This window comes from Spodoptera frugiperda, chromosome 24, assembly GCF_023101765.2.
Source record: "Spodoptera frugiperda isolate SF20-4 chromosome 24, AGI-APGP_CSIRO_Sfru_2.0, whole genome shotgun sequence".
Classification (NCBI taxonomy): Eukaryota; Metazoa; Arthropoda; class Insecta; order Lepidoptera; family Noctuidae; genus Spodoptera; species Spodoptera frugiperda.
Genome location: NC_064235.1, coordinates 203,250 through 226,985, shown reverse-complemented (window position 1 = coordinate 226,985; position 23,736 = coordinate 203,250). Strand labels below are relative to the sequence as shown.

The following is a 23,736-nucleotide window of genomic DNA, read 5'->3' as shown; positions in this document are numbered from 1 at the left end:
CAAATGATACAAAATGACAACACATATATTGAAGTATCGGAAATCCGATCCGTACATATACTATACTATATATATAAGAGACACTATGTACGAGTTAGCGAGTATGCTAGACAAACGTTATATAGACGCGATCGTTCACCCAGACTCGGTATATACTGTAATATCACGCATTATACTAGAAGGGGTAGGCAGGGGATCTTTTCATGGTAGATATCCCACCCACTCGCACGAAGCGCTTCGCTTCAAGCTTCCTTGTGCGAACTGCTAGGGAGTGGAACTCCTTGCCGGAGTCTGTGTTTCCTGATGGGTATAACCTGGGTGTCTACAAGGCCCGAGTGAATAGGTTGCTTATGGGCAGACGTGCTCCACCGTAGGCCCCATCATCACTTACCATCAGGCGAGATAGCGGCCAATCGTCGACCCATTTAACATAAAAAAAAAACTAACGGTAAAACGGGGTGAAATCGAGGGGTGAATAGACACAGGAATGGGGTGAATAAATGTTGGCAAAATGTCTTAACATCTATTCACTATTCCTGTATCTATTCACCCCTTAATTTCTATTTTTACGGTACGTATTTAGTAGTTTACACCCTTGATCAATTATTTATGTTATGTCAAAGTCAAATTTAAGTGGGGAGAGCCATGCTTCGGCACTGCTGGGCCGGCTCGACCGGAGTGATACCACGGCCGAGCAGTACACCGACGTGAAACAACGCTTGCGTTGTGTGAGTGAGATTATCGGAGTCCCAATTACCCAATCTTCCCAATCCCCGATCCCCCAACCACCCTTAAATTCCTTACCCCCAAAAGGCCGGCAATGCACTTGTAACGCTTCTGGTGTTTCAAGTGTCCATGGGCGGCGGCGATTGCTTACCATCAGGTGATCCGTCTGGTCGCCCCGATTCCCCAACAAGCCTTAAATTCCTAACCCCCAAAAGGCCGGCAACGGAAACAATTTCTTCCTATTACATGGGACTTATAACATAAATGGTGAAAAGGGGGTGTACATTGTATAGCGGCATTACGTGCCGTAATGTGCACCTCTGCCTACCCCTTCTATGTATAATACTATGATATATAAATATAATATATGACATTGTGTGTATGTATGTTGATATCACTATATTAATAGTATTATGTAAGAATAAATAAATTAAAACAAAATGCTTAAATTAAAATAGATTTAAGGACAGTTTCATTATTCCGCAAATAATAGGGATGATGACGGGGTATGAAAATTAAAAATCTATTTAGTCCGTCAGTTAGGTAATGAAACAATATTAGACACGTATTTTTTTATTTTGTCATATAAGATAACAATACTTAGATAAAACGAATCAAATGTGTCAGTGGGAGCAAATACGTCATTTCTACGTATAAAACGTACCTAGAAGTGATGTCACGCGATATTTCAAATCGATATATCTTCGAAAGTATTTGTTTCCGTTAGAAAATAAAAAATACGTGTGTAATGTTTTAAAATAATCTACAAGACGGACATTGAAATAGAAATTAGTCATCTACCCCTATTCATATCTACGTATATATGTGAATTTTGAAGTATGTCAATATACATAAATAATAAAATACATATCGCTCACCTAGTAATATATTGGCACATCTGCAAAAAATGCGAAATTGACTTTATATGGTTTACGTGTTTAAAAGTGCATATTAATCTATTTATTTCCATATTCATCGAGAGAGGTCGTAAGTGTCATTATACCATTATTGTAGTTTCCCCCCTCACGCACGTAAAACAACGGTTCGTTGGTCAGTAAAGTAAAAACTAAACAAGTCAGGTAAACTATGAAAACCGTAAATGTGCCAATATATTACTAGGTGTGCGATATAATTACTTCAAACAATTGCATTTTTATATATATAAGAATAAAAAATATATAATATAAAAAAATCATTGTACATAAGTAAAGTTTGTATGGCGAATTTAATTTATAAATATTTTACATATCCATTGTAAAAGTGAATAATTGTTTCGAATCAATCGCAGATGGCAGCACTATCGGTTTTAGGCGACTATCGCCCGAATACTGAAATGCTACTCAATTTTAAGTTGTACTTAAATATCGTGCTATCTCTGTCATTTTATAAAGAATTGATAGGGACAGAACTAGTTTTGAGAGCGTCTTAAAATTGAGTAGCGTTTGAGTATTTCACCATATGTATGATACGTAACTTTAGGTGTTTATTATTTCTTATTTTAACGACGATTAATGTCAAAGAATATTGTAATTATAATGTTTAAATGTCTAAGTTTGAATTCAATTCAACCATTCTGTACAAATATGTATGTCTGTCTGTCTGTCTTTTAGTGAAGTTACTCTTTCTAAAGACCAGCCGTGTGTGTCAAGTGAAAATTATTTATTTCAAATAGACCAGGAAGGCACTTTTGAACGACAAAGCAAATATAATAATATTAATAACGTCTGTCTGTCGGTCAGTCCTCTAGTGAAGCTATTTGCTCGTTCCAAAGTGTAGATTCCTATGGAGAAGAACGAGCAAGAAACTCCATAGGTTACTCTTTTCCAATCAGGTTCACAATACAATACTTGGTTACATTGTTTCGATTGCTTCAACTATGTGAGAACAATGTAAAACTAATATTCAGTCAAAGTGATAGTAATTCCGGAGATTAACACGTTCAAATAAACAAAGAAAGCTTTATAATATACGTATAGATACCATACATACATACATAACCTCACGCCTGTCTCCCATGGGGGTAGGCAGAGACAATGGAACGCCAATTGCTACGAATCTTACACACTTCTTTCGCTTCATCAACAGTCATCAGTCTTTTCATACATGCTCGTCGGTTAAAGGTACTTTTAATTTGGCCCTTCTTTAATAAGTAATTAATAAGACAGACAAACAGACATGTTTAAATATACCAGTATTATCTTCTAAAACAATATTTTACTAATAAGTTGCAGTTTGCCAAGTTCCTACTTAAAGAAAATTATTTAATTTTATAAATAAATTTGATACCACGGCCTCACAGAAAACCGACGTGAAACAACGCTTGCGTTGTGTGAGTGAGGTTACCGGAGGCCCAATTACCCCCTTCCCAATCTTCCCAATCTTTCCATCCCCGATACCCCCTTAAATTCCTAACCCCCAAAAGGCCGGCAACGCACTTGTAATGCCTCTGGTGTTTCAAGTGTCCATGGGCGGCGGCGATTGCTTACCATCAGGTGATCCGTCTGCTCGTTTACCGACTTATACCATAAAAAAACAAAGGCCAGTGGTTTTTATACTGTGATTTATTTTATTTTAAGAGTCTCATTTTGTATTATTATTATTAGATTTTATTTTAGTTGATCTCCTATTGCTGTGAGTCTAAATTAAAATATACTATATTCCTTCGATTCGTGAGATTATTATTATTAATTATATAAGTCTAAAATTTATATTTTTGTATTTAACTAAAAAAATCCTGTATTTTATTCCTTTGCGCAACTCATTGTCAGACTTGCGCATATTGCGCTAACATTAAAATCGTTGCGCAAACCACTTTTCTTTATTATTAAACGGATTTAGTTAGCTTGCCCCCTTTATTTGTTTGTTTAGGTCTTTTGTAATTGGTATTTTACCCCCTTCCTGACGACAGATCGATCTGTACCCCTTAGTATGAGTTCGCTTTACGTTGAACGAAAACGAAACGAGATTCTATTACCTTAAACGTTTCGCTAAGCGCTTCGCTTCAAGCTTCCTTGTGCGAACTGCTAGGGAGTGGAACTCCTTGCTGGAGTCTGTGTTTCCTGATGGGTACAACCTGGGTGTCTTCAAGGCCCGAGTGAATAGGTTGCTTATGGGCAGACGTGCTCCATCGTAGGCCGCATCATCACTTACCATCAGGCGAGATAGCGGCCAAACGTCGGCCCATTTAACATAAAAAAAAAACGTAAAGCAAACTCATACTAAGGGTACTGACATTTGGCACACACTCGTTAATCTTGATGGCCATACAATATAATGTAATTATTTCCACAACTACCTCCATTATGGATATCTAACGGAAGGAGGTATTCCTCGAAGCGCAACTGTTTTGAAGCGCACCTCTCCAAGCGCACCTATTTTATTCCTCGAAGCGCACCCGTTAGTTGCGCTTCAAGGAACTATTAAAAATATTAATTTTTATTCGCTTGAAACCGTTGAGCGGAACATTTAATTTTGCGATGTCATACATCGACAAGAAACTATTTTTAAAGGTTTAATCCTTATTTACTCATAGATAGCGCTACTTGTATCAGATTATCGATATCTTATTATCGATAGTTTCAGTTAGCATCCCCTCTCTAGTCGAAAATAAAACATAGGTGCGCTTCGAGGAAATAAAAATTAATATTTTTAATAGTTCCTTGAAGCGCAACTAACGGGTGCGCTTCGAGGAATAAAATAGGTGCGCTTGGAGAGGTGCGCTTCAAAACAGTTGCGCTTCGAGGAATACCTCAACGGAAGGACTTGGTTGGTAGAATACAGCTCATTGAAACCTTTTAACATAAATGTATTAAGTTATCAAAAATGAAATTATAATACTAGTCTATTATACTTAAAAATGTAATACTTAAAAAATAATTTTAATATGTTTTAAACTTAATTTATTGTCATATATACAGAAATTACTTAAATTTTTAGTTAAATAATTGAAATTTTTGCACAAATGTACTATAGATTGATATGCAGGTTGATTCCATCCTCGCGATGTGTAGTCATTGGGGGGGGGGGACTGTGGGGGGCATGATGTATTTCTAGTCAGCCAAGTATCTAGGTAAGAAAATAAAGATAGATTCAGTACAGAGACAGCAACCATTGGTTGTCTAGAGCCGACTAACCGCCATACTCAGAGTCATTTAACGTTTACTCAATCGGATCCTTAACAATTGTTTTTCATACAAAATCGTTACTAAGCAATAGTTTAAGTAATCATTAAATGTCTCTGAGTGCGGCAGTGAGTTACAAAAGATATGGCTTCGTTACAAAGCGTACAATTTAGTATAACAATAGCTAAATTAACTAAACATCACGGTTTTCTCACGTAAATTAATGGAGAAAAGCTCTACTATTTACTCGCGAAGTCGCCGCGTCTGCGCACGCTGCTCATGATGAAGAGTCCCTCTGTGACTCGAAACTAGTAGAGCTTTTCTCCATTAATTTACGTAAACCGTGATTTTTAGTTAATTTAGTATATCTCACGATAGTTATTTTAAAAAATTATCAATAGCTACTGTCTCTGTACTGAATATATCTTTGTTTTCTTACCTATATACTGAATAATTGATAGATTTCTGCCTATCCTACTTTCATATCACATTTGGAGCGAGAATCTACATATATAAAGAACATATGTATGTTTGTATGTATGTATATGTTACGGTAAGAGTGAATAATTGAAAATTATTAATAATTATCTACTATTATTAATAATTACCGAAACTCGAGGTAAAAGTGATAAATTAATCACATTTGTCGCTTATTATTAATAATTTTACCCTAGTAGTGATAAATGTAATAAGTGGCCAAGATGTTATTTTTATTTTAATTTAAAAGGTAATATATTGTACTTACACAACAAGTATTTGTTGAATTCTATAATTTAAGATATAATAAGTACTTTTAAAAATTTAATTTGATGCATTTATTAGTGCTACAGAAGATTTACAGGTAAACCAAATAATATGATTATTGATGATTGCTTTTAGGATTCGTGTTGATTTTGTTAATGAAACAATAATTGTTTAATTTTATTTTTGTTACAATTTTATGTACCACGACAGACATTTAAGCATAAGTTTGACGGTAGATAAATGTGCCCTGTTTGGCGAGGCGAGAGGGAGTATCAGACTTTTTCTAACTATAAACCACCCCGTTCCTACTCCTGCTTTTCGAGCCGGAGCCCCGGTAAACCCGCTAAGTAGTCCGCAGCTCCGGAACAGGCATCAGCCTTACTGGGCCCCATCCGTGGTGGTCTGATGGCTCTTTGAGGCGCGCGTAGAACTCGACGCGCCCCACGCACGGGTCTGGTTCTGGTCGGGCGGCGAGCTACCCCTACTCGCCGTCCGCAGACCCGCACTTACGCGCAGAATTTGTTGTCCTTTCGGTTTAAAGCAAGTACAAGTAACCTTGTTTGCGTGATCTCTAATTAATATAATCGTAAGACGGTGTTTAACATTATAAATAAATACATGCTGGTCAAAAAACATAGGTTTTATATTTATTTTATTACTTTCACCAATATGTGTCGTGAATTATTAATAATCACTACTAAAAGTAATAAATTTCGATTGATTATTCACATTTACCAAAACGTGTGGTTATTATTAATAATTTTGTTAAATTATTAATAATTTTCAATTAATCAGATTTACCGTAACATATATATAATACTATGTACAATATTCTGTCATCTGTACTTCACTCTGCTTGGCTCCATTATGTTAAAACGGGATGAATATACAGTCTGGAGGCAGTTTTGACTATGTATATTTTTTTAATTTCTCGTTTGTCAAGTAGTGATGAGTATAATATGGTCTTAGGTTCGATTCCCGGGTCGGGTAAAGAGTGTGTTTTTGTGAATATTAAATTATAATAGACACACTATTCAATTTCATTAAAATCTTGGTGATAAACCCTTAATAATATACACTATGCTCGACACAGGAATCGAACCTGAGAACTCTAGCTCAGTAGTTACACTTTCCATCATTTGACTTAGGCAAACAAGATTTACAATTTAAATAAAAATATCTACTACTTACCTAATTTACATTCAGTTAGGTACCTAAAAGGTCTCTACTGATCCTACCAGACTATATTATATATTCATTCCGTTTCTCTCAATACGTACTTTATGACTAAACTAATTTATACTATAGACTTGTTGACCCATCGAAATGATTATTATATACACTAAAATATACGAACGGATGACTGACTCAAGCAAAGCAGGGAGGCAAACGCACTTGTAACGCCTCTGGTGTTGCGGGTATCCATGGGCGGCGGCGATTGCTTACCATCAGGTGATCCGTCTGCTCGTTTACCGGCTTATACCATAAAAATATTATTAACACACCCCCTATTACATGACTGGGTGAAAAGTGGGTGTTATATTGTGTACAGTATATTTGCACCTCTGTCTACCCCCTGCTTTAGGTTTGAGTCAATCATGCGCCCGCGCACTATGTGTCACATTCCCTAATAATTAAGAATGCGTGGTGTAAGTGTAATGTTGAAATGAAATAAATAAATTAATGTAAATTATCATGTGGGTGTTTTATTTCTTCCTAGAAAAATAGTAAAATAACTACTTTGACTGCACGGTTGGCACGGTGGTTAGGCAACTGTCACTGACTGCCGTGCAACGAGTAGCGGATTCGATTCCCGCACGGAGCAACTCTTTGTGTGATCCACAAATTGTTGTTCCGGGTCTGGGTGTCATGTGTATGTGAACTTGTATGTTTGTAAACGCACCCACGACACAGGAGAAAATCCAAGTGTGGGGCAACGTTTAAAAAAAAAAACAATCAAGGTTTACTCTATAAGGGTCAATTTATACTAGCACAGCGTCGAAGCGTCAAGTTCTTTACAACCAAAGCGAATCCCAGCGAATACGCGCGCATTCGCTAGAATACGCGCGATAGACCATCGCGATCAACACCGACGCAGGCCAATATCCAACGGATGACGCGTAGGTTCGCTAGTGGGCGCGTGGATACGCGAGAATGCGCGCACCAATCGGCGTTGTTAACGCGCAAACGCGCGAATTCCTTAGAATGTACGCGTCTTTATAAAATCTCAAAAGTAATGTGTGCGATACGATGTGGAGTTAAGGTTGAATTTGTTATGTTCAGTTTTGGAAAGACGCTTCGATTCTGCGCTAGTATAGGTAAACTGACCCTTATTGAAATATACAATGACTAATTTCATGATTACTAACCCAAATTTGCTCACGATGTTGTCCTTCACCATTTGCCAGGAAAACACAATAACAACACACAATGTTTCCTTAAATATATTTATTACAATTATTTATATTAATTCAGTAGTAGACATACAATTTTATATAATTATGGGAAAATACTAAATAATAACTTACATATAAGGTCAGGTTACATCTACGGCGGTATTTTAAGGATGGGTGAATAGGGATGATGACGGGGTATGGAAATTAAACATCTATTTAGTCCGTCAGTTAGGTAATGAAACAATATTAGACACGTATTTTTTTATTTTGTCATATAAGATAACAATACTTGGATAAAACGAATCAAAGTTTAGGAGTGGGAGCAAATACGTCATTTTTACGTATAAAATGTACCAAGAAGTGACATCACGCGATATTTCAAATCGATATATCTTCGAAAGTATTTGTTTCCGTAAGAAAATAAAAAATACGTGTGTAATGTTTTAAAATAATCTTACAGACTCTATAAAAAAGGAACTAATAGAGTTTCTTGCTCGTTCTTCTCCATTCGAAGCTACACTTTGGAACGAGCACCTAGCTTCACTGACAGACTATATTTGTTGACATTTCAAAAGTACCTATTTATGGTTTTATTGGAATAAATGATTTGACTTTGACTTTGACCCCAGTCAAGTACTCCCCCCCTACTGATACCTACCCCTACTAATAATCTTCATCGTTAACGCACCATCTTCCTATCCTTTTCATGAATTCAGGACACGGGATATTGCATATAACACAACCCGATAATATCCTTTCAGTTGTAGTTCTACTCGTATTATGACTAGGCGTCGTCACATTTACCACAGGACTAGGCGTAGGCGAGACTGCCGTAGGCAAATTATTGTTTGGTAGCGCACCATAAGGGTTGGTGTTGTTAGACGTAGGTATCATTCCGTAGGGGTCGTTACTAGGCGTAGGCAAAGTTGTAGGCATGTTATAATTATTGTTATTCACTGGTGTAGGCAAATTATTATTATTATTATAACTGCTACTGCCTCTAACGTTTAGATTTTGCGCGTTATTCCTAGGGTAATTAGCTAGATTATACAATAATGGGCTATAGTTGACGGGTCGAGGCGTGTAGCTGTTATACCCAGCGAAGCTCTGACCGTTCGGGTTCTGATAGTTATAATATACGGGTGTGCTACCCGGGTTCCTATACCCGGGTGTAGCGGGGCGCGGCTCGTAACCAGGCGGATACCCGTACGGATATGACCGTATATACGGCCGGTTGTTATACCCGGTTCCCGAGTTAGTTACATTGGTTCTATTAAACAAGTAATTGTAGTTTGGATTGAATATGTCGTATCTGTTGGTTGTGTCGGAACTGTTACTTCGTGTGTTGACTGGGATTCTTATTTTTCTGTAATACGGGTTTCTTTTAGGTCTGTCTAAGAGCTGGTTTTCGTATACTGTGTGGGTGATAGGTTCGAATCCTGCGTCGGGTAGACTCCTTCTTACTCTGATGTCCATTCCATTCGGCGGTGGGTCCTTTATGCCGTAGTTATCGCGTTGCGCGAATATGTTTATAAGGCCCACTATAAAATATACTGGAAACATGGTTTTTTCACTTATATCGAACAGTTTTATTCAAAATTATATTCACTGTCTTTATATATAGAGTCTATAATTGTGTTTAAAGACTGTAAACACAATTGATTTCTACTTAAATTGCAGTATTTTATACTTATTCACTTACTGTAGTCACTGTCACATAAAGTACATTTCTGTATAACCAATCGCAATTAAAAGCGTGATGTTATCTCAAAATCCACAATCACTAATCTATACGAACTTTTAAACACACAATTTCACTTTTCTCCGTCAGTTGGTTAGATTTATATGTCGAGTTTTATACAAACGAAGTATCTTAACATCGTTATCTATAAGTTCAAGTATATAGTATCATTCACTTGTTATTTTACTGATAAAAAATTGAACAAAATTTTCCCTATATACACTTTATAACACACAATATATTTGGTTTTCTTGAGCCCACGTACCACCAAGCACAGTGTAGGATGTCCACTCTCAAGGAGCCAAGACCTGATGCAGGTCCCCGACAGTCGCAGTACGCAGGTCGCTCCCACCCTCGCGATGTGTAGTCCCTGTGGGAGGCAGTGGGGGGCAGACAGCGGCTGGTGGCGCGATGCCGGCGTTGTGCGCCGATTCACTTACAGTTGAATATTGAAACTAATTACGTTTCGCCACTACCAGTCTCTTGGTATATGTGTAGTACACTGGTCTATTTATTATATGTTTTGCTGTATATATGTATGTATATGTGTGTTTATATACAGGGTGACTGATTGATATTTAACACTGAAATTGTTTGAAAGTAACCTATGGAGTTTCTTGCTCGTTCTTCTCCATAGGAATCTACACTTTGGAACGAGCAAATAGAGCAACTAGAGGACTGACCGACAGATATTTTTATTTTATTTTAACTGTTAGTTCTCTTTTTGTAAGTGTACTTGTAACTCCTCTGATGTTCATGGGTGGCGCCGATTGCTTACCATCAGATGATCCGTCTGCTCATTTGCCGCAATATACCAAAAAAAATCTGAAGTCAAAGTCAAAGCATTTATTTCAATTAATCCTAAATTAGGCACTTTTGAAACGTCCAATTGAATTGTCCGTCAGTGAAGCTAGGCGCTCGTTCCAAAGTGTAGCTTCGAATGGAGAAGAACGAGCAAGAAACTCCATCGTTACTCTTTTAAAAAAATATATTTTTACAATATCTCTGATACATTATATGATCATTTACCTATTGTATATTATATTTCTATTAAGTGCGGGAGAGCCATGTTTCGGCACTGCTGGGCCGGCTCGACCGGAGTCATACCACGGCTTGGGCTATAAAAAATACGTGTTTAATATTGTTTCATTACCTAACTGACGGACTAAATCGATTTTTCATTTTCATACCCCGTCATCAGTCCTTTGTTGGCGTCTCCCCAATCGGAGACCGCCTTCAAGGACGAGCTCAACCGTTCGACCATGGATTCTCTTAGAGACTGGATCTGTGTTCCGCTAGTCCGCGCATCGGACACATACCTTTCAACAACTGTGCTGTCATCTGCATACCCAAAGATACCGGGCTTAAGTAGGTCGTTGATGTGCAGCAAAAAGAGCGTTGCTGAAAGTACTGACCCCTGAGGAACTCCGGCGTTGATACCAAATTGGTCAGACGAGCAGCCATCGATGACTACTCGCTATTTAAGTTATACTTATTACCTACAAAATACAATCAGCCTGTATGTATGTATGAGAGATACTCTATATTTAGCCCAGAGTCTATTGTTTACACAGAATTTATCCAATTAAGAGGAATATATAAGCGACCATTGGACGCCTTAATTAATTCTGAGTAGTTTGTTGATAAAAATCCATTCGTCAAACAACATTACGTCGTAGTAGCCCGAAGGTGCCCGATGCTATTTTTTTATGAATTAGCCGGTATTGAATAACACCTAAACACCAGAGGCGTAACAAGTGTATTGCCGGCTTTTGGGGGGTTAGGAATTTAAGGAACCCTTAACCCATGATAGTTATTATAGAAATAAAGCATACCTAGGTACAGTGGCGGACTAACCTAGTCAGAGGCCCGGGGCGGCATAATTGAATGAGGCCCTTCTTAGTGCAAAAACATTTTGATTAATTTCGAATATGTTGCCTAAGTATTTTTACATAATTATGTTTATTTGATTCAGATCTTATAATTGACGTTCGAGTACATATTATTCACTCAAAAAAAAAAAGTGTATGGAGACTTTTAAAAATTGCATTTGGCTCCATACCTACGTTGTGTAATGCAATCACAGCGATTCGATTCTCTTTATCACCCCACTCCATTTTAATATCGCAAAATATTATACAACTAGCTTCCGCCCGCGGCTCCGTCCGCGCGGATGTCGGTCTTCGCGTGGAAGTTTTATTTCTCCATTTTGAGTAACTCTGACAATGACATCTCATAAATATCTATTGGACCCAAATACGGCGAGGCCCATAATAATTAAGGAGATCTCTCTATTGAGCTACTGCTGTTGAGCTCGCGTTCTGTAGAATAAAACTGAAAAATAAAGATTTTTTCTAAGTATTTTTTTCAGGATAAAAAGTATGGTAAGCTGTCTCACATTGAACCAGGTAAATTTCAAAGTCTCATAGTGGGCTGGATTTTCAATCAATGTCTTTAATTTTTTGTGTATACTTAGCAAATTTATCTAGCTTTAATTTTGTAAAACATTAATTTCTCATATTCCTTTTAGTTTCAGTGTAAACATGGTTTTCATGAAAAATGATTTTTGGTTCAATGAGTACTTCAGGTGGTACACATTTAACCAGGGTATGGTCCACATTTAGCCACCTTATTTCTATGTATTCTAGTTCCATTTATAAGCGAAATCAAAGCGAAAAACTTTGTGAGAATAATAAAAACAGGAATAGTGAATTATACAATTTTTATTTATTATAAAACAAACTATTCAACAGTCTAATAATCAGCCTTATATTTAATTTTATTAAAATCACTTTAAATCTTATACGAATACTTTCACCTGTGCAGTTTAAGGGCTTTAAGCATGTTGCCAGCCAAATGCCCACCACTTTTCTTGTTAACACTTCGTTTCGCACCATTTTATAACAAATTAAAAAGATTTCTTTAAAAAAACTAATTTAGTGACTGGGATGTACGTAATGTTCCAAGGCTCAATGTGTACCACCCTCAGGTGGCTCACTGTGAGACACACCACGTTTTGATAACTAACTTCAATATTTTACCGGCAAATCAATCTCATAAAAACACGAATTATAGCGCTTTTAATTGCTAACTAACCATAGAAAACAATGTATATATAATTAAATTGATATTATTTAATCGAAAAAAGCTAAAAAAGAATTGAATTTGCAAAAAAGATTTACTTTTTGAGTCAGTTTGCTTTCGAATGCTCCTCATAAAAACACTTTGCTCGCGATCGCCACGTAAACTAGTGGGCAGGAATGGAACGTAAATACCTCTCTTTTACTCATATTAGCGCACTTTAGCAATGTCACATTTTCGAGATTCGGCGGTGGTTAAATGTAGCTGCCTGGTTCAATGTGAGACACCCGACCCTATCCTATTTTATGCCCAGGATAATAAGGTATAATTAATTATACCAAGTTTCATCGAAATCGAACCGTTAGTTTTCACGTGATGCCTGAACATACAGACAGACAAAAAAAAATTAATCACATATTTGGGTTTGGTATCGATCCAGTAACACCCCCTGCTATTTATTCTTTCAATATTTTCAATGTACAGAATTGACCCTTCTACAGATTTATTATATGTATAGATTTATGGCAAGACTATTATTACAATATTACAGGATATCTGTACTTATTTGTCTCCGGGGCCTCCAACTCCGATTAAGCGCTTTATACATTAACGTTTTTGACGGGACTCGCGAAGGTCATATACGATCAGGGGCGTATCTGCCGTATCAAATATACGGGGCCCCTGGGTTATAGGGGCCCCAACGTGCATAAGCAAAAAATAAAAACTTCCCACTTTTTTTTAAATTTCAGAAATTACAAATGCCATATTATTTTTTCGCGTAAAGCATGCGTTTAGTTGGCAGCAACTTTAGGAAAATTAAGGTTGTCGTAAGGGCCACCAAACATGGGCTCAACGTCGTTAAGACCCTCTTTTAGGGACAGGGCGGGAAAAGTCATTGGATGATTTCCCTCCTGAAGAAAAGGGGGGGGGCAAACAAATTTTTATACGGGGCCCCGTCAAGGCACGCTACGCCACTGCATACGATACACGATGCAAGACGACCGTAAATAGGTGGGTCCGACGTCCTATATTACCTGCTGTCAACCTGCTGGATGTCAGCACTATTCACAGTCATTTTGCATCGTGTATGGTATATGACCTTGGCGGGAGTCCCGACAAAAACGTATGAAGCGTTTTACGATTTAATCAAGGGAACTTGCAGCCATTTGGAGGCCCCCCAAGACCAGAGGCCCGGGGCAGACCGCCCCCCCCCCCCTTAGTCCGCCACTGCCTAGGTACGAAGCAATATTTTACCAGTTTTTTATTTTTGGTCAATTGTGGTTGAATATAGTTTTGTTATCAATATGGTGTGAACAAAAATTTTTTCAATTAAAATTTTTGGTTAAGGATGAGGTTGTGGTTGTGGAAAGGTATATTTTTGAATATGTATAGTCTACCTACTGTTAGCCGCCTTCATCGATACTAGACTAGCTTCTGCCAGTGACTTCGTCTGTGTTCCTGTGGGATAAAAAGCCTATATAAGGTGACTGGTAATTAGTGAACGATATTTAAACACGTGATTGTACTCATGATTACAAACAACTTTCCCAAAGACTGCTCGGTTGGTGCGGTGGCTGGGCAACTAGCTGCCGTGCAACGTGTAGCGGGTTCGATTCCCGCACGGAGCAACTCTTTGTGTGATCCACATATTGTTATTTCGGGTCTGGGTGTCGTGTGTATGTGAACTTGTATGTTTGTATACGCACCCACGACACAGGAGAAAATCCTAGTGTGGGGCATCGTTTTTTTTTTTTTTTTTTGTAGAAAGAAACTTTTTTTACACTCTTTTACGTTTACTGCCTCGTTAGCCGAGTGGTCGCAAGCACGACTGCTGGACAAGGGGTCTCGGGTGCGAATCCTGTGTCGGGCAAGGAATTACTAGGTTTTTTTCAGCTTTTCGAAAATCTCTGAGTAACTAGTAGCACAGAGTCTGGAATTGTGTCTATTACATGGGCCTTATAACACTAATGGTAAAAAGTGGGCGTACATTGTATAGCGGCATTACGTGCCGTAACGTGCACCTCTGTCTACCTCTTCGAGGATAAAAGGCGTGATGTGGTGTGTGTGGTCATGTGGCGGCTGGCGTAGGCATAGGTACTTCAGTTGTACTTTATAAGGCCACATACACGCATTCAGTTTGCAACAGTTACATCGAGCAGTCACCTGCAATAACCATCGTTTAATTTCACATAAAAAAAGATGAATTCTACCATCAGAAACCCGGTGAGTTCCTTTTTTCACATGTTTTTGGTTATTTTATGAACTTAAACTGAAGCCAATACACAATAATTATTATCAAATGTTCGCATAAACTGTACATACCCGTCATTTTTTTTTTGTGTGTGAAATAAAACACAAAGTTATTAAAAAAAATGTGTGGAAGAGCCATGCTTCGGCACTGCTGAGTCGGCTCGACCGGAGTGATACCACGGCCTCACGGAAAACCGACGTGAAACAACGCTTTCGTTATGTTTCGTTGTGTGAGTGAGGTTACCGGAGGCCCAAATTCAAAGTCAAAGTCAAAATCATTTATTTCAAATTGACCAGGAAGGCACTTTTGAATGTCAAAGCAAATATAATAATATTAATAACGTCTGTCTGTCGGTCAGTCCTCTAGTTGCTCTATTTGCTCGTTCCAAAGTGTAGATTCTTTAACAACCCTTAAATTCCTAACCCCCAAAAGGCCGGCAATGCACTTGTAACGTCTCTGGTCTTTCAAGTGTCCATGGGCGGCGGCGATTGCTTACCATCACGTTTAACGGCTTATACTGTGTTTCCTGATGGGTATAACCTGGGTGTCTTCAAAGCCCGAGTGAATAGGTTGCTTATGGGCAGACGTGCTCCATCGTAGGCCACATCATCACTTACCATCAGGTGAGATAGCGGCCAAACGTCGTCCCATTTAACAATAAAAAAAAAAAAAAAAAATTATACCATACAAAAATAACTTTTTATATCCTTTCAGGTTTTACTGACCTCCCCTCCAATTCCGGGGGGTATGTTCCCTGGTCGCATGGTGAGAGTGAAGGGAAGCACTCCTCTTGAAGCCACGAAGTAAGTTTCTTATTTATATTTTAAAACTAATGTATAGATATTGCTATCGTGGTGGCCAGCAGGTTAAGGCACCCACTTCTTCACCCACATGAGGGTGAGAGTTCGAAACCTGGCAACCAATCTGACTTGTTCCGACTTATATGTACTTTCTAAGATTACTTAGACACCACTGACAAACGGTGAAGGAAAACGTCGTGAGGAAACCTGAGCTTATAATTTCTAATTATAAGTTTGAAATCGCCAACCCGCATTGAACAAGCGTGGTGATTAATGCTCAAACTTTCTTCGTGTGAGAAGAAAACCTTTGGTCAGAAATGGCCACTTATAGGCTGTTGATGTTATAAATGATATTTATTTTTGCAAATAGGATACAAGATAACACTTTTACACGTCAATCTCTAAAATAACTAGATTTTTTATCGGATTACTCTGAGAAGAAATGCCGAAACAAACTCTGAGGTCATAGTCTCTTTAAAGTCCAGACAAAATCAATTAAAGATGTGAGAGAAACGTGCAAGTTGATTCTGTAGTGGTCTTTAGAGAAAAGAACCACAATAGTATGAGCGGACCTGTTCAGATGGCAGCACGCATGTGTCAGTTTACAATTAGCTCAGCTGACGGCTGTTGCTGCATGATCCGACGAACAATATCAACCAAAAGAACATTTGGGTAGGCCTCGCAAATGCTCAAACTGTGACAATGTGTTTCATTGTGGTGAAGATATATTAACGCTACAATTTTGTCTCCAGGTTCGGCCTAAACTTCCAACATCATTATAAAAATGCATATGATATGATCGCGTTCCATTTCAACCCTCGCTTCACGAGCAACACCGCCGTGCGAAACCATTACATCGCTGGTGCGTGGGGTGTAGAAGAGGAGGACGGAGCGCTACCACTCACACCTGGAACACCATTTGATATCCTTTTCATCTGTCATTACGATCGTTTTAAGGTAAGTGATACGTGAAGTATTGCTGGGTTTATTCAGTTTTTCTCAGTAGTAGCACGGAGTCTAGAATTGTGCCCGGTATATGGCAATAGGCTCACCCCCTATTACATGGGACTTAGGTATAACACAAATGGTGAAAAATGGGTGTACATTATATAGCGGCATTATGTGCCGTAATGTGCACCTCTGCCTACCCCTTCGGGGATAAAAAGGCGTGAAATTGGAACGTGAAGTTTTTTTATAGTATAAGCCGGTAAACAAGTTGACGGATCACCTGATGGTAAGCTATCGCGCTCGGGTCACGGCATTTTAGCTGAGTACTGGCCTTTTTGCGCCGTGTATACTTTTATTTTTATTTTATCAATTATTTATGTTTATTATTTTTGTAATCGGTGCAAATAAACTGTTATTCTTTCTTTCAATCGCCGCCGCCCATGGACACCTGAAACACCAGAGGCGTTACAAGTGTTGCCGGCCTTTTGGGGGTTAGGAATTTGAGGGATATTGGGGATACCGGGAATTGGGAAGATAAGGAAGGGGGTACCTCAGGCGTTTAACGGCTTATACCATCTATACTAATAACTCTAGAGGATACTAATTACTAATAATTTACTAAGATATTTACTATTTAGTTACTAACTAATATTATAAACAGCTGATGAAGAGTTTGTCAATTGTCTTGATTGTTTGTTTGTTTGAACACGCTAATCTCTGGAACTACTGGTTCGATTTGAATAATTCTTTTAGTGTTGACATAGTGCATTTATCGAGGAAGGCTATAGAATACAGCTATAAAACATCACGCTCTGACAGAGCGGGTGAAACCAAATATAACTCTTCTGATTTTCACAATCTAATCTCATTATCTCCCACCAGGTGATGATAAACGGAGCACATTTCTGCGACTTCTTCCACCGCGTCCCGTTCCATAGGATCTCTAATATAAACGCGTGGGGGGATGTCAGCATAGAGTCCATTGAGTTCGGGGGAACCCCACCACCGGTGGATTACCTTGTAAGTATTTTTGTGACATCTAGGTCGGTAAACGAGTAAACAGATCACCTTATGATAAGCAACCACCCGGAGCTACGGACTGCCTAGCGGGTTACCGGGGCTCCGGCTCAAAGCGTGAGAAGGAACGGGGTGGTTTCTAGTCAGTAAGAGTCTGACACTCCCTCTCACCTCGCCCAAGGCGATAGAAGTCATTGGATGATGTTCCGACCGCAAAAAATGCTAAGCAACCAGCACCTATGGACACTCGCAACTCGACAGGAGTTGCAAATGCGTTATTACTTTACTACGAGAATTAGATTTAATTAGGTAAATTGTCTTATTAAACAGTTTTTTATTTAGCTTGCCCCGTCAGTTTGGGTCTTTAGTAATTGGAGCTTCACCCCCTTCCTGACAACAGATCGATCTGATATTTGGTACACACTCGTTAATCTCGATGGCCATACAATATAATGTAATTGTTTCCACAACTACCTCCATTGTGGATATCTAACGGATGGCCTTGGTTGGTAGAATACAGCTCATTGAAACTGTTTAATACAACCTGTTAAATCTGTTTTGTTTCAGTCTGGGCAAGCAAACGATGACCAAGTCTGCGGTAAGTACTTTATGTATAACTTAAGGTCTCAGTATCTTCTCCTCCTGCGAAGCAGTCATGCTAGCTAAGGAGGAGGCGGGGCGCGTGAGGGAACGAACAACCTCCCTACGCCTCAGCCGTCGCGAGAGACACTCCGGGCGTCGGGGATCGCGGGACGATCTCCGGCCACCGTAAGTGCGGGCCTGCGGACGGCGAGCAAGGGTAGCTCGCCGCCCGACCAGAACCAGACCCGTGCGTGCGATGTGTCGCGTTTGGCGCGCGCGCCATCAGACCACCACAAATAGGATTTTTTAACACTACATAGTTTAAAACAAAATCGCTTTCTCTGTCTCTTTGTATGCTTAAATCTTTAAAACTACGCAACGAATTTGGATGCGGTTTTTTGTAATAGATAGTGATTCAAGAGAAGGTTATGTATGACAATTACCTATACCCATGGGAAGCTGGGTCGCTAGTTTGTAATAAGTCTAGAATCAATATTTTTATAGTATACCTATGTTACGAGCCCTCAGTTTCAACTGCTGCTCGGCTCCTATTGCCCGTAGACCGCTCCTCAACAAATTGACTAAGAAAGAGAGACTAGAGATTATTTAAGAGATCAAAGTTACCTCCTGTTGTCAAATAAACCCGATCTTCGGTGGTGATATAAAAATTAACAATATTCTTTTTCTTTTTCAGGTCCGTACTAGACAAAGAGAGAATATGATACCGGAAAACTAATTCACTTTCATTTTTTGTTTTATTTTTTTATAATACTTCTATTGGGCACTATTGTCGATGTTCGCTGGCTGCTAAGTGACCAGTAGAATAGCAACGCTGTCCTGAAAATGGTTTCCATCATCATCATCAACAGCCTAGAAGTGTCCACTGCTGAACAAACTGAAAAACAATAGGCATATTTCCTACTAGTCAAATTCAATACTTTTTTCGAAACGTCAAAAACGATATTTTCTATGAACTTTGTATGAAATACTCTATTATGACGTCATCAGATTTTTACGTCAAATAGCAGACTTATTTCTAGAAATTTTGCTAAAAAAAAAATTTGAAAATTAAGTAGCTCATCAAAATTATGAATGAGAGTGCGATTATTTTTGAATATCTTATTGTATCGAAAAGTTGTAATAATTTATTTTTGACCCAGTCATCATCCCTATTTCCTAAAATCCTTTACAATTTTTGTAGTACCAACTTGTGTTGTAAAAGGTTTGTTACACATACAAATAAAACAAAAAAACATGAATTTCCAAAATGATTTATTCATTTCGAATCCTTGGTTAACAAAACTAAATTAATTATTTAATTTTATACAAAATGTACACAAAACAAATATTATACAATGTTTATAAACAAAAAATATATAATTTTCGCCGACATTTATATAAGTTTTATAGATTATTAATACTATATAAGTACTTTTGATAGTTTTTCAATAGATTTCAAGCCAAAATAATAACACTTTTGTACCTAATATATAGATTTCAATTACATAGTACCAAATATTTGGCTAAACTGATTGATAAATTAAAATGTCGGATACATAAACACTAAAAGTACCAAGGATTGTATAATTTAATACACGAGTAAACTATTGCTACATAAACTAAAATTCCAAATTGCCAAAATGTTACATTTAGATCATATTTTGCGAAAACAGCATCGAAACATGTCAATAGTTTTGACTAGTGCAATATTTTTAGGTTCGTAGCAACAAAGCTACAGGTGTCCTGGGGGTAAGTAGAGACCGTAGTCTGAGTAACTTATACGGAGGTAACATAAACTGTTTTAAAATTCCGTATACCGTATGGAGAAACCTCTTATGACTTAATTTAAACCACATATTTGTTATCATCTTAGCTGACGATATATGAAAAATGAGCGAAATAGGCCCAGTAGGTAAGCCAAAAAGTACATTATTCTCGTTGAGCTAATTTGAACACTCTTTACAAATACGGCATTATAACAGCCGCGCCGCATGTCCGTAACATTCCTAGACAACCTACAACATTACATTACAGCTCTTCTGTGGTCAAGGAACATGGAGCTGTTCACACAGAATTTAATACTGATTTACATTTGCTTCTTTTTAATTTTCTGTTTTCGTTGAAATATTTAATAGGGATGATGACGGGGTATGAAAATTAAAAATGTAATTAGTCCGTCAGTTAGGTAATGAAAAAATATTAGACACGTATTTTTTTATTTGTCATATAAGATAACAATACTTAGATAAAATCAATTTTAGGATGGGAGCTAACTTCACTATAGAGTATAAAACGTTCTAAAGTGACGTCACGCGATATTTCAAATATATTCTTCGAAAGTATTTGTTTCCGTAAGAAAATAAAAAATACGTGTCTAATATTTTAAAATAATCTACAAGACGGACATTAAAATAAAAATTAGTCATCTACCCTATTGTATTATACTTCTGTGGACGAGTATTACTTGTAGTTTCATTTAAGTCATAGGAGTGATCTCCATACTGTATAATTTCTTTAGCACTATGTTTTTAAATGAAAACATTATAATTTAGTATCTCCAATGCTGTTCCCACAAAACAGAGTGGCTTTTCAAGTAAAATTACATGTTTTTTTCTTATTTTTTTACTTTAAATAAGTATAAATAGTGTGTGGTATGTACACGGGGAATGAATCCGTTCATTGGTAGACACTGACTTAGTTAAATCAGTGATTATTGATGTTCAAGTAATTATTTATTATTTAATATATGGTGTTATCAGTGAAATTAGGATTTGAACATAATATAATCGTAGTGTTTTACAGAATCTTAATATGGAAAAAAAATACAATTTCTTTGACAAAATGTAATAAAGAAATTACGACAAGATATTTCATTTCAAACATTTCGACAATACAATAAAAAGAAAATAATGTTTTTAAAAAACACAACCTGGATAATTTAGCTAATCTATTTGTAAGAATACAAACAGTTACTGGAAAACGGGGTGAACAGAATTCAAAGGATGAATAGACATAAGAATGGGGGTGAATACATGTTAGAACATTTTCCCAACATTTATTCAGCCCTTGAATACTATTCACACCGTTTCACGGTAATGTTTGTTACAGAAATGACGCCTAAACCAAATCGGCATCAAAAAGTACCATTGACAGTGAAATTTCTCGGTACTAACAATTTTTGGTTTACAGAAAACATTTTATACGGATACTACACCGAATTCAATGCTGTATAAATGTATGAGAAGATTGTTTTACCAGCATTTTATTCAGTGGTGGATTTATTTTGGTTAATTTAAGTGCGAAAATTGTGCTTTATAGTTTTAGTAGATTCATTCAAATGGGGCAGATGGATTGACAAACAGCTTGCAATGTGCACGGGGGCGATGGATCGCGACCCGCACCCTCACGGCGCGATAATAATATACATAAAAATATATTTAACCTTTGTATATTATTGTATAACGGAGACCCACAACACAGAATGCTCTGTCCATTGCTAAGCAACGCTGAGAAATATCCCAAAAAAGAGAAATTTAACTCCCCAAAAGTGGAGATTTGATCACCAAAATAACTTGGCAACACTGTTAAAAAAAGTAACCAGTGTTGCCAATTTTATACAACTCTACAAGGAACACAACATTCTGTTATATCGGCCTATAACTATTGTACATTGTGGAGGATAAGGGGTGAATCTGGGGGGAGGGGGGTGTGTATATGTTGTGTAAAAATATATCTTCTATTAACTAGAGGTGCGCCGTGCGGTAACTTATAACTAGTGCGGATAGCTTCAGTCTTATAGATCGGTCTGTTGGAGTTGCATCAGACTTGGCGCAGCAATTTAGGGGGTATAATGAGCCATATAAAGTGAAGACCTAAAAGTTTGAGTGTATAAAGTTGAGCGGAGAATTTTGTAGTTTATATGACCCAGTATACAATATAGAATTCAATGCCAAAGGTCTTAGAACAGTCTCATATTGACCACAGTCTTCAACAGGGTCCCAACAGACCTCAAAATATCGTCTAACCCGTGCTCATTCCAATCTGTTTCTTGGGTGCGCGGAGGCGCTTGACTGGGCCCGCGCGGGCGTGAGCTGCGCGCGGGTACTGTGTAAACGGACTTACAACTAACTTATACTAACTAGCCTTCTTATTACACTTCAGAAATTATGAACTAAAGCTTAAGAGACCGGGAGCCACTAAGTGGAAGAATTGGGTAGCAGGTCTCAAAGCTAATATTTTTGAAGAAGAGATATATTTTTGTCAGGTTAATCTAAAAAGAATTTAACTGCCGCACTCAGAGTTATTTAATGATTAATTAAACTAACCTTAGTAACGATTTTGTATCGAAAACAATGGCTAAGGACTGGTTAAGTAACCATTAAGTGTCTCCAAGTATGGCGGTAAGTCTTGGAAGACAGATGTCAAGTAGATTTCAGCTCATATAGCTATAATTTTCATCCAAATAAAATGATGGATCACGGTCCAGAATATCACACTGACTGTGGTATTAACTACCATACTCAGAGACATTTGATGATTACTTAAACTATTCCTTAGTAACGATTTTGTTCTGAAAACAATTGCTAAGGACTGGGTTAAGTAACCATTAAATGACTGAGTACGGTGGTTAGTGACATATATGACACAGTTAGGTAAAATCATGTCAATAATTCACATGAAACTGGAGTCAGTTATATGAATTTATATCCTAAACGGTCTTTGTACTTTTATGTCAACTTTATAGTAAAATTTCTGAAGTATAACAACAAGGCATCGGGTAATTTGGGAGATGTAACTGCATAGAATAATAGATTTTAATGATAAACTAATATGAATGACATTTGCAGTGAAATTTATCACATACAATCTTAAGATATGAATTTTTTAACTTGTTTACCAGCCAAAAAGGTATTAATTTAATTTTTCAAAAGAAATACTTCAATATAAAGGTATTTTTGCCTTAAATACTGTTGAATATCACTTAAAAATATGCCAAAATCATGTTCTTTGGTCATTCTAATCTCCCTTGCTTACTGTAATGGGAGAAAAGTGTGTCAATATTTATATATATGTGAAAATTGGTTTAAAAACTATACAGTTACACATCCCAAAAAGATATGAGAGAAACAATATTGTATAACACTTACAATTCTAAGTAAAAAGTTGATAAGGCAGCTCGGTTTTATACGAACACTTGTTTATAAATAGCAGTCATTTGTCGAAGAAATAAAAGAAAATATCATGATATATGTATAGTGTAGAATGGTGTATAATATTGTTGTATAATGTATTAATATATTGTTTGTTAGGTTTTAGCTTTAAGAAAATA

The 23,736-nt window shown here is 37.3% G+C and overlaps 1 protein-coding gene and 1 long non-coding RNA gene across 2 annotated transcripts in view; both read left to right on the top strand.

The window, feature by feature from the left end:
• LOC126912275 (uncharacterized) overlaps positions 1-3,392 on the top strand; it is a 41,874-nt gene extending 38,482 nt beyond the window's left edge. The window contains exon 2 of the long non-coding RNA XR_007706895.1: positions 2,539-3,392. This is a non-coding gene — a long non-coding RNA (uncharacterized LOC126912275). The remainder of the gene's footprint in view (positions 1-2,538) is intronic.
• An 11,552-nt stretch (positions 3,393-14,944) lies between these two features.
• On the top strand, positions 14,945-19,166 carry LOC118278694 (galectin-7-like). The gene is made up of 6 exons (XM_050703806.1): positions 14,945-15,032; positions 15,775-15,863; positions 16,613-16,817; positions 17,691-17,828; positions 18,393-18,423; positions 19,102-19,166. The coding sequence occupies exons 1-6, from the start codon at positions 15,009-15,011 to the stop codon at positions 19,110-19,112; spliced, it is 498 nt and encodes a 165-aa protein (XP_050559763.1). The 5' UTR covers positions 14,945-15,008; the 3' UTR covers positions 19,113-19,166.
• The last annotated feature ends 4,570 nt before the right edge of the window (positions 19,167-23,736 follow it).